Below are 15,257 nucleotides of genomic sequence, written 5' to 3'. Positions count from 1 at the left end.
ACCCAGACACTTTAGTAGGGCCTCTTCAGTCTCCCATTCGCGGGACTCCGAGGCCCCAGCTTACTATTCGAGGGAAATTTCTCCTTCTTTCTCGGCTGCCCCAGATCTCGCTCGGGGTCTCCTCAGGAGAATGAGTCTTCTTCTCAACACTCCTCCTTTACTCGTTTCATCTTTGACATGGGTAGGGCCTTGAAACTGGACCTCCAGTCTGAGTCCCGTTATACCCAGGAATATCTGGAGGAGATGGGTGTTGATCATTTGCCCCGCAAGGCATTACGCTTGCCTTGGCACCAGGTTCTCCAGCAAACCTTTTTCTGGAACCTGGAGACCCCCTATGCGGTCACGGCCATTCCCTCTAAGTTGGAGTCCCGTTACCGGACGATTCTGGTTAAGGGGTTTGAGAGGTCTCAGCTTTCTCATCAGTCCTTGGTGGTTGAGTCTTCCTTGAAGAAGTCCAATCCCTCTAAGGTTTATGCTGCCGTCCCTCTGGGCCGTGAGGGCCGTACGATGGACAAGTTTGGTCACCGACTTTACTAAAACTCAATGACTGCGAATTGTGTCCTCAACTATAACTTTATCTTCACGTCCTACCTCCTGTTCTGTGTGGACACCCTCCGCTCGTTCCGGGAGGACATTCCGGAATTTTGGCGTCGGGAGTTTTGCCTCCTCGAGGAGACCTTATCCCAGCTCCACCTCTATATGTTCCAGGCGGTCTACGACGCCTTCGAGTTGTCCTTGAGGGTCACGGCCTTTGCGGTCGACATGCATCGCCTCGCTTGGCTCCGTCTTGTGGATATGGATCCGATATCTACAGGATCATCTTGCCAATCTCCCGTGTGTGGGTCATGAGCTCTTCGATGAATCTATCAAAGCGGCAACCAAGCGCCTATCGAACCATGAACGGTCGTTTGCCTCTCTGGTGAAACTTAAGCCGAAGGCCCCTACCCCGGCTCGCCAATACAAAATTCCTCTCCGGAGGTATCCGCAGAAATCTACTCTTGCGTTCTCCCAGCCTCCCCCGAAGCGGCCTCAATAACAGCAACCATGTCAAACTAAGGCGCCGGCTCCGGCGAAGACTGGGCCGTCTTTTTGACAATCCCGGTCCAAGCCTACGGGCTCCCTTCCTCATGGAGCCTTCCCCCATCCCCATCAGGGGTCGTCTTCATCATTTCTATGCCCAGTGGGAAGGTCTTACCACCGACAATTGGGTGCTTTCCATCATCCGGGAGGGGTACGCCCTTCACTTCAGTCACGCACCCCCAGACCTGCCTCCAAGAGAGTTTCCTTCTGCTCAGTCTCAGCTGCCTCTCCTTTTACAGGAAGCTCAGGCCCTTCTTTGCCTTCGGGTGGTCGAGGAGGTTCCCCTGGACCAATGGAACACCAGATTCTATTCCCGGTACTTTCTGGTACCCAAAAAGACGGGGGATCTGCGTCCGATCCTGGACCTCTGCTCTCTGAACAAGTTTCTGGTCAGGGAACGATTCAGAATGCTCACCCTTCCTACTTTGTACCCCCTCTTGGACGAAGGGGACTGGCTGTGCTCACTGGACCTCAAGGAGGCGTACACGCACATTCCGATACAGTCGGCCTCTCGCCGGTATCTGAGATTCCGGGGGGGAATCTCCATCTCCAGTATCGTGTTCTTTCCTTCGGCCTGGCGGCCTCTCCGAGGGTCTTCACAAAATGTCTAGTGGTGGTGGCTGCGGCCCTGCGTCTCCGTGGCCTGCAGATGTTTCCCTACCTCGACGACTGATTGATCAAAGCGTCCTCTCGCCACGAAGTTCTGCGAGCGACGAATCAAACCATCTTGCACCTTCAGAGCCTCGGCTTCGAGGTGAACTTCCCCAAGTCTCAGCTCTGTCCGTCCCAGGCTCTGGAATTCATCGGAGCGGTCCTGGACACGGCTCGTCTCTGCTCCTTTTTGCCTCAGCCTTGCCAGGAGGCCCTTGTTTGTTTATGCCGGAGGGTAGCACATCTATCTTCGGCCCCGGCTCGGCTCATGATGGTCCTCCTAGGTCACATGGCCTCCAAGGTTCACGTGACTCCTTTTGCCAGACTTCACCTCCATATACCTCAATGGACTCCCGCGTCCCAATGGAACCAGGATCGGGACCCTGTCTCGACTCATTGTCTTGACTCCTTTGTTGAGGCAGTCTCTGCGTTGGTGGATGCTCTCTTCCAATCTTTCCAGAGGTTTTCTGTTTCATGCTCCTCCTTCACAGAAGGTCCTGACTACGGACTCGTCGGCCTATGCTTGGGGGCTCATCTGGACGGTCTTCGCACTCAGGGTCTTTGGTCCTGTGCCAACCGACTTTGTCACATCAATCTGCTGGAGCTTCCAGCGATCTTCCTCGCCCTGAAGGCTTTTTGTCACCTGCTTCGTGACCGAGTGGTGCTGGTCCGCACGGACAACCAGGTCACCATGTATTATATCAACAAACAGGGGGGAACGGGGTCCCGGTCCCTGTGCCAGGAGGCGATGTGGCTCTGGGATTGGGCCATTCGCCGCAACATATTCCTTCGAGTGGCCTACATTCAGGGCCAACACAATTGTCTGGCAGACAAGTTGAGTCATCTGCTGCAGCCTCACGAATGATCCATCCATTCCTTGACCCTGCATCAGGTATTTGCTCGTTGAGGGACTCCGGACGTCGATCTGTTTACGTCCCCCCACAATCACAAGTTGTCCCGCTTCTGCTTCAGGGACTACACCCCACTCAGACTCGAGGCGGATGTTTTCCTGCTGGATTGGACGAACCTGTTTCTGTATGCGTTCCCTCTGATTCTGAAGACTCTCGTCAGGCTCAAGTCCACGAGTGCCACCATGATCCTGATAGCTCCTCGGTGGCCCTGACAGCCGTGGTTCTCCCTTCTGTTGCAATTCAGTTCCAGGGAGCCTCTTCTTCTGCCTATTTTTCCTTCTCTGCTTACGCAGAGTCGAGGTTCTCTGTTTCATCCCAACCTTCAGTCTCTGCACTTAACGGCTTGGTTCCTCAAGACTTAATGCCCTCGTTCCAGTTCTCACAGCCGGTGCTGGACGTCCTGGAGGCATCTCGAAGGAGTCCACTCGCCAATGTTACCATCTGAAGTGGACCCGTTTCTCATCCTGGTGTGCTACTCGACAGCAGGAGCCGTTGTCTGCCTCCTTATCTGCTGTCCTTGACTATCTGTTACACTTGTCTGGCGCTGGACTCAAGTCCTCCTCGGTTCGAGTCCATCTTAGTGCCATTGCTGCTTTTCATCAGCCGATTGACGGGAAGCCTATCTCTGTTCATCCTGTGGTTTTCTGCTTCATGAAAGGCCTTTTCCACGTTCATCCGCTCCTTAAACCTCCTCCTGTGGTTAGGGATCTTAACGTGGTCCTTGCTCGCTTATTGAAACCCCCGTTTGAGCCGCTAGCAGGGGCTCACTTGTAGTATCTTACTTGGAAGGTTGTGTTTCTTATTGCTCTCACTTCTGCCCGTCGGGTCAGTGAGCTTCAAGCCTTGGTAGCGGACCCTCCTTTCACTGTCTTCCATCATGATAAGGTGGTGCTCCGTACCCATCCTAAGGTGGTTTCTGATTTTCATATCAACCAATCCATTGTTCTTCCTGTGTTTTTTCCGAAGCCCCATTCTCACCTTGGAGAAGTGGCTCTGCATTCTCTTGATTGTAAGCGTGCGCTGGCCTTCTACCTGAAGCGCACTGTTCCACATCGTTCTGCTTCCCAGCTGTTTCTCTCTTTCGACCCTAATCGTTTGGGTCACTCTATTTCTAAGCGGATCATTTCTAACTGGTTGGCCACTTGTATATCCTTTTGCTCAGGCTGGTCTCTCCCTCCGGGTCGCGTCACAGGCCACAAGGTCAGAGCGATGGCAGCGTCAGTTGCTTTCCTCCGCTCGACTCCACTTGAGGAAATCTGTAAGGGTGAGGAAAGTTATTTGGGCTTTTGTTGTCCCTCTGGTTTTACGTATCAATATAATCATCGACCAGTAAAAAAAGGAGGGAGTTTAGCTGTAATTTATCACTCTAATATATTGGCTGATTTTGAATTTTCTTCTAATAATAGTAGCCTCCTGGAATACCTCCCTGCTGGAGGTCAGATGTAAAACCTTTCCTTCATCTAATTTTTTACTAATATATATCCCTCCACCTGTTAATGTTTCAACACTAACCCTTCTACAATCTGTTATCCTGGACTTCTTTGTTTCCTCTGCTAACCCCGTTATCTTAGGCGATTTCAATATTCATTTCGACGAACTCATCAACGCCTTTACGTCAGAAATCCTAACCTTCTTAAAGGATATGAATCTGTACCCATTAATAACAAATCCCACACATATTGCTGGCCATACCTTAGATATGGTACTGACCCAAACATCTCAAAGACACAACTTTCAAATGTTAACTACAATCCAAGTTCCATGGTCGGACCATTTCTTAGTATCATTTCAACAATTAAATTCAAATTACCAAAGTAAATTAAAATCTAAAACAATTATCACCAGAAATTACAGCAAGCTAGAAGCTGCAGACATTGCATCTAACTTCCGTTTAACCTTAGAACAACTTTCCACATTTACTGTAGAAGAAAAATCTCAGCATGGAATCATTCCATTGGTAATCTTTAAATTCTATTGCACCAGCAAGTACCTTCACGATTTCCCCTCGTAAACAAAAAAACCCCAGGTACTCAGCAAACTTAAACCTAATAAAAAAAAACTACGCTCTCTCGAACGAAAATGGCAGCATAACAAAACACAACTTAATTTTAACAAATTTAAGGAACACGCTGCATATTACAGATCTGAAATTAATAGAACAAAAAAAGAATATTATACCAAGCAAATCAAGAAGGCAAAAATCCCTCCATTCTATATGCAATAGTTAAATCCTTAACAACAAAGAAAAAGGAAATGAACAACTCCGACCTTACGCTTTCAGCTGAAGCACTTGCCACTTACTTTACTAATAAAATACAGAAAATTTGAGATACTTTTCCGATAACTTCAATTTCATGTCACCTAGCAGATTACACAGAATCTAATAACCCAACTAATCTACCCTATTCAAAATGTTCCCGCTTTATCCTTCCTAGTCTGGAGGAAAAACAAAAAACTATTAATTCGCTTAATATAAAAGGAACTAATATAGAGGTCATTCCTCCCTTCCTTTTAAAATGATTTTTTTCTATTTTCGGTCCGTATATAAAAGATTTGGTCAATTCTAGTTTAGCATCAGGATCTCTGCCCAAGATTTGGAAACAATCAATTATTTATCCTATCATCAAGGATCAAAATATTAGCATCCAGGATCTGTCCAACTACCGTCCCATAACAAACATACCATTCCTGGCAAAACTTACAGAAAAAAATAGTTCAAATCTCTAACTTCATTGAGAAAACTAACGTACTTCACCCCAATCAAACTGGCTTCCGTCATTGCCATTCTACTGAACTTTCTTTGCTAGGACTGACTACCAAAATTCTATACCATCTTGATCATCAATCAGTACTGCTTATTTCTCTAGATCTTTCCTCTGCTTTTGATACCATAGACCACAGCCTGCTCTTAAGTAGATTTCATGAAATCGGTCTGTCAGACCAGGTTATGGACTGGTTTGTCTCCTTCCTTACTGATAGATCATCCAAGGTTATTTTTAAAGGCACCTCGTCTGAATCTTTTACAGCTAAGTATGGAATTCCTCAGGGATCCATTTTGTCACCATTGCTTTTTAATATTTTTCTGGCGCCCCTTTTGACGGTGGGCCAATCTATTGGTTTCACCGTATTTGCTTACGCGGACGATGTGCAATTAATCCATCCTATTGATCTTAATAATATTGAAGAGATAGCTTCCATTAATCATAAATTAGGAACAATCAAATCATGGTTAGACTCAAACTGGCTCTTAACATTAATAAATCAAAACTCATGATTTTTCCTCTTAAAGAAGGAACAACGCTTCGAGCCCCTCTGATGCTCGAATTGCTCCCTATCAAAATTGTTCCCACTCTGAAACTATTAGGGGTTACCTTAGATAGTAAGTTTTCCTATCATTCTCATATTAGCACGGTCGTTCAGAAATGTTTCTATCGACTCAGAATGATACGTTCCCTTGCTAAGTTGCTCGAACCAGCCTCCTTAAACACACTGATCCACACTATAGTGATCGCTTGTATAGACTATTGTAACACCCTATATAAGGGCATTACAAAAAAGGAAATTAGACTGCTTCAAATTGTGCAAAACACAGTGTTCCGCCACTAATTTCTGAAAAGTGGGATGATCAGTGACACTCAGAAAAGCACACAGACAATATAAAGCATAAACAATAACACTTTATTATACACATATAAGAATTAAATATAAATTATCATTACCTTGACCCCAGACCATCCTCACCATTGGGAATCCCTGCAATAGATAGATGGGTAGACCAAAGGACTGTCCCGTGAGACGTGGCCAAACGTCATGGATTCTGCTGTCAGGGTCAGAATCCCGGTCTTATATAGGATGCACACTGCGGAGTTCATAGTAAAAGCATAAACAGCTGGTCCTGCTGTTACAATTAGTCCTGCTCTTTTGTTCTGTGTTTTGACAACACCCAGGTCAGGATGTCAGAAGGAAGTGTTTGCAGTTCACTCTCCCTTTGATGTGGTTTTGTCAACATTCAGGTCAAAAAGGTCAAGATAGCAAATACTTGTCACCGTCCCTTTCTTTTTTGATGTAGTTTCCCATCTGTCTTTACTGATGTTATTTGAGCGGCAAGGAGGTCAAATAGGTCAGGATCTCAAATAAGCAAGGAGGTGTTGCAGTTTATTGTCTCTTTGATGCTATCCAGTTGTCACTCAAATAAAGGAAGTCAGGATAGGTGTTGCACTGTCTCTTTGATGCTATCAAGAAGGTGTTACAGAGGCCATCTGTCTTTACTATCCTTTTGGTGTGGTCAAGGTAACACTCAGGACAAAGAGGTCAGATAAGCAGACTTGAGGAGACACATCAGTAATATTCTGAACATGTCAGTAAGTAATATGCTGAACATGTCAGTAATATGCTGAGGTATAACACACAGCTATTAAGATTATCTGTGGCGCAAAGAAATACGATCACGTCTCACCCTTGTTGATTAGCGCACACTGGTTATCAGTTGAACATAGAATCAGTTATAAAATCCTGCTTTTAACATTTAAAACAAAATAAATACCCAACCAGAATTTATTAACAGACTTCTAATACCTTACAATACTATAAAAACCCTCCGTTCAAAATCTCAGAATCTTCTTGTTATACCATCTTTAAAATTGATTAACACGCTGCACTCCAATAATTTTGCTGTCACTGCCCCTACTCTCTGGAATTCATTGCCCACTTATTTGCGCAATGAGTCCGATCTAAAACAATTTAATACAAAACTAAAAACATTCTTGTTCCAGGACGCCTTTGGATAAAAACTGTCCTTTTAAGGACATTTTAGATTAAATTGATAATTTTTCCCCTAACCTATTGTATTTTCCTTTTATGTTGCTCTTTTCTTTCACGATTGTAGTTCTTCCCCACTCCCCTATTGTTTGAATTAAGTCCATATGTCTATCAGTTTTTGTTATGATATTTGTTTTTTTACCTAGTATCCCTTTTTTAACATGTATTTAAATAATTTTAGAGTGTACACCGCTTAGAATAACGATTAAGCGGTTTAAAAAGATTTTTAATAAACTTGAAACTAAGGCTGCCACTTGGTCTTCGGTTTATACCTTTACCTCGCACTACTGTCTGGATACTTTCTCCAGGCGTGATGGCCAATTTGGCCAGTCTGTTTTGCAAAATCTGTTCTCCTAAATTGCCAACTCTCCCTCCATCCCATTCTGGTTAGCTTGGAGGTCTCCCACATGTAGAGAATATGTTGCCTACTTGTCCTGGGATAAAGTTTCAAGTTTATTTAAATTTAATGGTTCGCTTAAGAATAAAGCACAGTTACTTACCATAACGGGTGTTATCCAGGGACAGCAGGCAGATATTCTCACAACCCACCCACCTCCCCGTGGTTGGCTTCTTTGCTAGCTATCTGAACTGAGGACATGCTGAGGAGACGCATGCCCTAAACCGGGCGGGAGGGGCTTGTGCGCATGCGCTGGCCAATTGCAAGCTTGAAGGTCTTCAAGCAAGTCTTCTTGTGAAAACGTCCGCTAGGGGGCTCCGTCGGTGACGTCACCCACATGTAGAGAATATCTGCCTGCTATCCCTGGATAACACCTGTTACAGTTAGTAACTGTGCTTTAGTTTCTTTGGGAGGGTGGTAGTCGCAGGATTTGGGTACTCTGATTTCAGCTACTCTGCTACAAACAGCCCTTATATCTGCAACTTAATGTTGGATATCAGTTCCTCTTTTTGAAATGCAATACAAGTTGATCCTGCATTTATACATTTCACATGTCCAGAGCACATCAGGCTTATTTACACCTTGACTCTTGTCCTAAATGCCACCGGACAAATGCGACGTTAGACCACATGTCTTATTCCTGTCCCAAGATTTGGAGTTTTTGGAAGCTTTTGCATGCTCACATCTCCACTTTATGGAAGAATTGATGTGTCCTTCATCCCAGGATTCTTTTTTCTCTTTCCACCTTGACTCATCCGATTCCTATAGGCCTGAGGAGTTTTTTGCAACAGGCCCTTCTGTTTGCCAAGAAGCTGATCCTGTTACAGTAGCTGGACTCTGCTCCTCCCTCTCTCTCTGAATGGCGTATGCAGATGCTTCATCAGTTGTAAATGGAATGCATGGAAGTCACTGCCCTGGATTCTGTTAAGGGCCTCCAGCTTCAAACTATCTGGGAGCCTTATTGGGCTTCTTTAACTATATATGCTCGTAGCAATGTCTTGAATATCTAATTGTGTGTTTTCTTGGCTCTTTAGCCTGATTGCCCCTCTTTCTCACCTCCTATCTTTTTTTTTTTTGGTGGGGGGGGGTGGGGAGGATGGCTGTGGGGTGGGGTAGGTTGGGCTTCCTGTATACCTTGTTCAAACTACTTGTTTTACTGTTCTGATTGTGCTTCTTGTACTGTTTGGTTTGATCAATAAACATAATTGAAATAAACATAAGACTGTTTAATTTCAAATCTTATTTTAAACGTGAATGTTTCTTTCCTATTGTAATGCTCTTTTCCCCCTGCACTCAACCTCCTATCCCTTTAATTCTATTCTTTCTTATTTTAAGTTCTTGTAAACCATGCCGAGCTCTATAATTATGGAGAGGATGCGGTATATAAACTTAAGGTTTAGTTTAGTTTATTGTAGTTTCTTTCTTATGTTCTATTCATATTTTAGTATTGTAAATTGCTTTGATCTGACAGAAAAGGAGATATAACAAGAATAAAAAATAATAATCTGGCTGTAAACACACTTGTAAGGGAATAATTATGTGTTCTGTCTCTTTTCTAGAAAAAGAAGAAATCCTTTCCGATGTCACATCTCGGCTCTGGTTCACCTACAGGAGGAACTTCCCAGCTATCGGTAATCCTTTTTCTGTAGACCTGTAGAGTGTGGATGGAACAGGGTCCTGAAGCAATGTAATACAAAACAAGGGCATATTAGAGAAATGTTTCAGCATAACTAGTCAGCCATGCTAAAATATCCTGTCAAATATGTAGCATTATACACTCAATGAAAGTGAATTTAGTGAAATAAGTATGTGTATTATCTGAGGATAAACAGGCAGATATTCTCACATGTGGGTGACATCATCTACAGAGCTCCAATACGGACAGTCAAAAAGTATACTGTCACTTTGTCTTTTGAAGACCATCTGTAGCACTGGTGCCTTCCCGCCCATCATCTGAAACATAGATACATGACGGCCGATAAAGGCCAAATGCAACATCTGGTCTGCCCATCCACAATAACCTTTATCTCTTTCTCTCTCGCAGAGATCCCACGTGCCTGTCCCAGGCCCTCTTGAATTCAGTCACAATCTCTGTTTCCACCACCTCTTCCAGGAGACTGTTCCAGGCATCTATCACCCTTTCCATAAAAAGTATTTCCTCAGATTACTCTGGAGCCTATCACCTCTTAACTTCATCCTATGCCCTCTCATTGCAGAATTTCCTTTCAAATGAAAAAGACTCGACTCCTGCACATTTATATTATGTAGGTATGTAAACGTCTCTATCATATCTCCCTTTTCCCCCCTTTCCTCCAAAGTATACAGATTGAGATCTTTAAGTCTGTCCCCATACACCTTATCACGAAGACCACACATCATTACAGTAGCCTACCTCTGGACCGACTCCATCCTTTTTATATCTTTTGAAGGTGCGGCCTCCAGAACTGTACACAATATTCTAAATGAGGTTCTCACCAGAGTCTATAACAGAGGCATCAATACCTCCTTTTTTCTACTGGTCATACCTCTCCCTATGCAACCTAGTATCCTTCTAGCTTTTGCCGTCACCTTTTCAACCTGTTTGGCCACCTTAAGATCATCACATTTACATCACAATTACACCCAAGTCCCGCTCTTCCGTTGTACCCATTAGTTCTTCACCCCTTAAACTGTTCCATTCCCTTAGGATTTTGCAGCCCAAATGCATGACCTTGCATTTCTTAGCATTAAATTTTAGCTGCCAAATTTCAGACCATTCTTCAAGCTACGCCAGGTCTTTCTACTTTATTGATTGTAGTTCACCCCCTTTCCTTTTGTGTCTGTATTGAATTTTGTATGTATATATTATTTGGTAATAAATTGCTGTAAAGTCTTTCCTCTATTTTAATCTGTAATACGCGTTGAAATATTTGACATTGCGTACACATCAAATTTTAATAAAACTTGAAACTTATTCACACCATCCGGCATGTCTATTGCAGAATTTGGTATCATCCGCAAAGAGGCAAATCTTATCCCATAGGTGTCAAAGTTGGTCCTTGAGGGCTGCAATCCAGTCGGGTTTTCAGCACTGAAAAAAGCAAATAGCTCTAGAATTTATGCCAGCACTTCACCAGGAAGAGAAAAAAGAACTCTTGACAAATTTGGATATAGAGTATTCCAAGGATCCATGTTGGCCAACAGAATTCTTAATTACAAATTTTATATGACATTTTACATGAAATCTCTTGTCCAGAAAATGTCTCTTTATGAGCAATATATTCTCTCAGAACATCTTAAGCTCTTACCAACACATGTTGCATTCCACTTTTGACACTTTTGATATAGTCTCTCGAATATCAGCAGTATCCATTGCCATACATCGACAGGCATGACTTAGAATCTCTGACCTCAATATCAATGTGCAGGACCACCTTTCTAACATCCCCTGCATAGGAGATAACTTCTTTGGAGACTGTGTATAGAGGCGGTTACGCAAAAGATTTTAAAACATGAGGATTGCATGACTACTTTATCATATTCTAAGTCTCAGGAGTCCAAGAAATACTCCACCACCTCCAGATGCCCTTTGTATTACACAAAGCATAGATATAGCCAAGCATCCATGTCTTCTGAAGCTCCTACTTAGAGATGACCCAGGCAATAGAAAACAGAAAAGCTTTAATCACAGCAGTAGCAGTCTTTCTTTTTTTTTTTTTTGCTTTTGAATACATTTACAATATCCAATAATTCAAGGAACAAAAGAAACATTTCTCAAAACAATTCATAATCATTCATTCTTACAAAATTCTTTTTAAGCCCACATTATGGGGGAACATGTTACTATTTCTAAAAAAACAAGTTTAAAGGAAAAGATTAACCCTTTCAGGACCATAAGGATCGTAGGCCAATTTTTGTGGTTTTGACGACATTTTTATGGTAAAAAGGGCTTGCAGATGCCAAAAAATTGATTTTTTTTGTGAAATATCATTTTTTTTTTTAAAAAAAAATCACACTTCTGGCTTATGGACAGTGTGGCAAGTGAATCTTCTCGTCAATCTGGCAACGACGCTAATGAATGAATGTCGGAACCAGTTTGTTTACATAAAGGCAGTATCATATGGAATCCGTACATATCAAATTTAGAACTGTAGACTATCCCAATCAAAATTTATAGGATTTTAAAGTTATGGGACAAATATGTCCCTTGGTCCTGAAAGGGTTAAGGACACAGATTCTCAGTTCGTCCCATCAAACCTTGAATCATTCCTTACTAATAGGGATTCTAATTTCTCCTCTTATTCTCTATAGATGAAACAAAATCATTTCTGTTCTCTTGCTACTAAAAATTGCTGTAATTGTATGGGGGGTCCCAAAAAACATACTCAATATCTTGCAACTTAACTAAACATTTACAAGGAAATTTCAGGTAAGTAGTAGCAGTCTTTATGACTCTGTCCTTCAGAGCCTAGCCAGTGTTTTCAAACCTCTTCCTCAAACTCTTCCCATAGGAGGTCAGATTGCTCACTGTTAGTATCACTGGTCCACAATAACATCAGACTACTTATTTCTTCAAATATTGAAGCAAGGATATGCCCTTCATTTACAAAAAAGACCTCCAAACCATCCTCCAAGGGAATTGTGCATCAACTCCCATCAGAAGATCCTCCTTCACCAAGAGCGCTAAGCCTTCCTCCAGCTCAATGCCATAGAAACAGTACCTCTGCAGAAGAAGGACCATGGGTTCTACTTCAAGTATTTCCTAATACCAAATAAGACATGAGGCAACCATCCAATTAAACCTGCAGGCTCTCAACAAATACTTGGAGAAATTTCATGTGGTCTCTCTGGGAACCCTAGCACCACTGTTGGAGAACGACTGGCTCTTCTCTTTGGATCTCAAATAAGCCTATACACACATTATCCCAGGACAAGCAGGCATGATATTCTCACATGTGGGTGACATCATCTACGGAGCCCCGATGCGGACAGCTTTTCAAGCAAACTTGATTGAAGATTCAAGTTTGCTCTGCTGCTCCACGCATGCGTGCCTTCCTGCTCCACTAGAGGGCGCATCCCCTCCTCGTGGTCTCCAGTTCGTTTTTTTTTTCCGCGGAGCCTAGAAGTCGTGTATTTTTAGGCTCTGCCCTAACTGCCTTCTAGCACCGCGATTTTTCTTATTTTTATCGTTAAAAGTCGCTGTGCGCGTTTTCTTTTAGTTTTTCCTGCTCGTCGCGAAGTTATCTTCGTTTTCCACAACCCGGAGGCTTCCGGGTTGTCGTGGCCTCATGGGCCACGGCCGGTTTCTTTTTCTATGTCCCGGCCTTTGACCGGTTTCAAAAAGTGCACCCGGTGCGAGCGGCTTCTCTCCATCACAGACCCGCATCGCCGGTGCATTCTCTGCCTGGGGGCCGACCATCCAACCGATTCCTGCCCCCAGTGCGCTACTTTTCAGAACCGGGCCCTCTGTCGAAGAAAAGCCCGCATGGCGGATCTTTTCACTGCTGACCAGCCCTCTATCCCGGCCTCGAGGTCGGCCTCGGCCCCGGCCTTGACCTTGGCCCCGGGTACCTCGGCTCCACCTCGCGACTCGACTCCGAAGTCCTCGGGTACGCAGAAGTCCTCGGCTCCGAGTAAGTCCCCTCTTCCTTCCTCAGGTTCCGCGCCGGTGAAGAAGCCAGCCTCAGGGACGCCGGCGGCGCATGGTGGGAAGTTCCATGCCTTCGGCCCCCGGCGAAGTCCTCCAAGTCCTCTGGACGTGCCTCCACCACCCGGGAATACTCAAAACCGAGGTCGCCCTCGGTGGAGTGCACCACGGCCTCGGACATGCCCTCGATGCTGTCCATGCCCGTTTTTCAGGACATGCTCCGGGCGATGATCTCGTCGGAGCTGTCCGCTGCGCTGGCCCATCTACAACCGACCCCGACCTCGCGTGTGCCGGACCAGCCTGAGCCTCGCGTCGAGCCCCCATGGGGCAAGGTGCGCCAGTCTTGCCGCATCTCATCCTCCTCGGATTCCTCGCCGAGGCGCTCGAGACGCTCTCCCCTCACGGACCGCCGCGGGGCGAAGCGTCTATCTAAACAGATCGAACCCTCGAACCGCCGGATCTCTAAGAAGGCCCAGAGTTCTCCTACTCTCCGGGGCCGCTCCCCGATGTCTCGTGCAGGACCGCTGAGGGTAGCAGAGTTATCTCTCTCCAACCCTCGGATTCTTCTGACTCCCCCTCGGTCCGGGACTCCGGTCCGGGGTTCCAGGCTTTCGCCGAGGGAGTCCGGGTCCAGGTCTCCGACTTGACATCAGTCGGTGCCTCGTACTCCGGTGGCGTCCCCGAGGGGCTCCTCGAGGCGACATAGGTCCTCAACCCCGGAACACTTTCACAGTGTCTCCCCGGTCTCGGAGCGCGGGTCGGAGCGTGAGCCTCGCTATTCGAGGGAAGCCTCCCCGTCCTTTTCCGCCAGACGGAGGTCTCGTTCGCTGTCCCCTCACGGGGCTCCGGGAGCGTCCCGCCCCTCCTTCACTCGGTTTGTCCAGGACATGGGCCACGCTCTAGACTTAGACCTTCAGTCCGACTCGAGGTATTCTAAGGAGTACCTGGCGGAGCTGGATATGCCATCTCCGCCTAGAGAGTCCCTCCGCCTACCGCTGAACCCAGTACTCCGGCAGGCTTTTATTAGGAATCTGGAGACTCCCTATATGGTGACGGCTGTCCCCTCCAAAATGGAGTCTAAATACCGTACAGTGCCCTGCCCGGGGTTTGAGCACCCTCAACTCTCCCACCAATGGTGGAATCTTCCTTGAAAAAGGCTCACCCCTCCCGAATCTCAGCTGCGGTCCTCCCAGGTCGGGAGTGTCAGACCTTTGACAAGTTCGGCAGGAGACTGTACCAGAACTCTATGATGACCTCTAGGGTGCAAAATTACACCTTCACTTTTACGTCCTACCTGAAACACCTGATTGGACTTTTGGGAGCCTTTGCGGCAGACTTACCGGCCTCCCGTCAAGGAGCGTTTGGCCTGCTCCTGGAGGATTTCTCCAACCTACGCCTCCATTTATTCCATGCGGCCTATTATGGCTTTGAGCTTTCCTCCAGGGTGGCGGCCTTTGCTGTGGCCATGCGTCGCCTGGCTTGGTTGCGCCTGGTCGACATGGACCCCAATTTACAGGATCGGCTGGCTAACCTCCCCTGTGTGGGCAAGGAACTTTTTGATGATACCATCGAAGCGGCGACAAAATGCCTCTCTGAGCACGAACGCTCGTTTGCGTCTCTTGTCCGGCCTAAGCCTAAATCGCCCACCTCCAGACCGTTCCGGGCCCCTCCGCGCTGCTACCCACAAAAATCTACTCCTGCTTTCTCGCGGCCTCCGCCCCGGCGTCAGCAAGCTCATCCTCGGGCCCTGCCCAAGTCCCAGCCGCCCGCGACT

At 45.8% G+C, this 15,257-nt stretch overlaps 1 protein-coding gene across 10 annotated transcripts in view; it reads left to right on the top strand.

Moving 5' to 3' along the window:
- The window catches only part of ATG4B (autophagy related 4B cysteine peptidase), a 669,563-nt gene that overhangs the window by 172,605 nt on the left and 481,701 nt on the right, over positions 1-15,257 (top strand). For all 10 annotated transcript variants that reach the window (XM_033957652.1, XM_033957647.1, XM_033957650.1 and 7 more), the window contains one exon: positions 9,417-9,488. Coding sequence is in view for 5 of the 10 variants with exons in the window: in XM_033957647.1 (XP_033813538.1) it covers positions 9,417-9,488 (72 nt within the window). In the remaining 5 variants the exon portion in view is untranslated. The remainder of the gene's footprint in view (positions 1-9,416; positions 9,489-15,257) is intronic.

The sequence above is a fragment of the Geotrypetes seraphini genome, chromosome 9, assembly GCF_902459505.1.
Source record: "Geotrypetes seraphini chromosome 9, aGeoSer1.1, whole genome shotgun sequence".
Lineage (NCBI taxonomy): Eukaryota > Metazoa > Chordata > Amphibia > Gymnophiona > Dermophiidae > Geotrypetes > Geotrypetes seraphini.
This window is presented reverse-complemented; position numbering and strand designations above follow the sequence as displayed.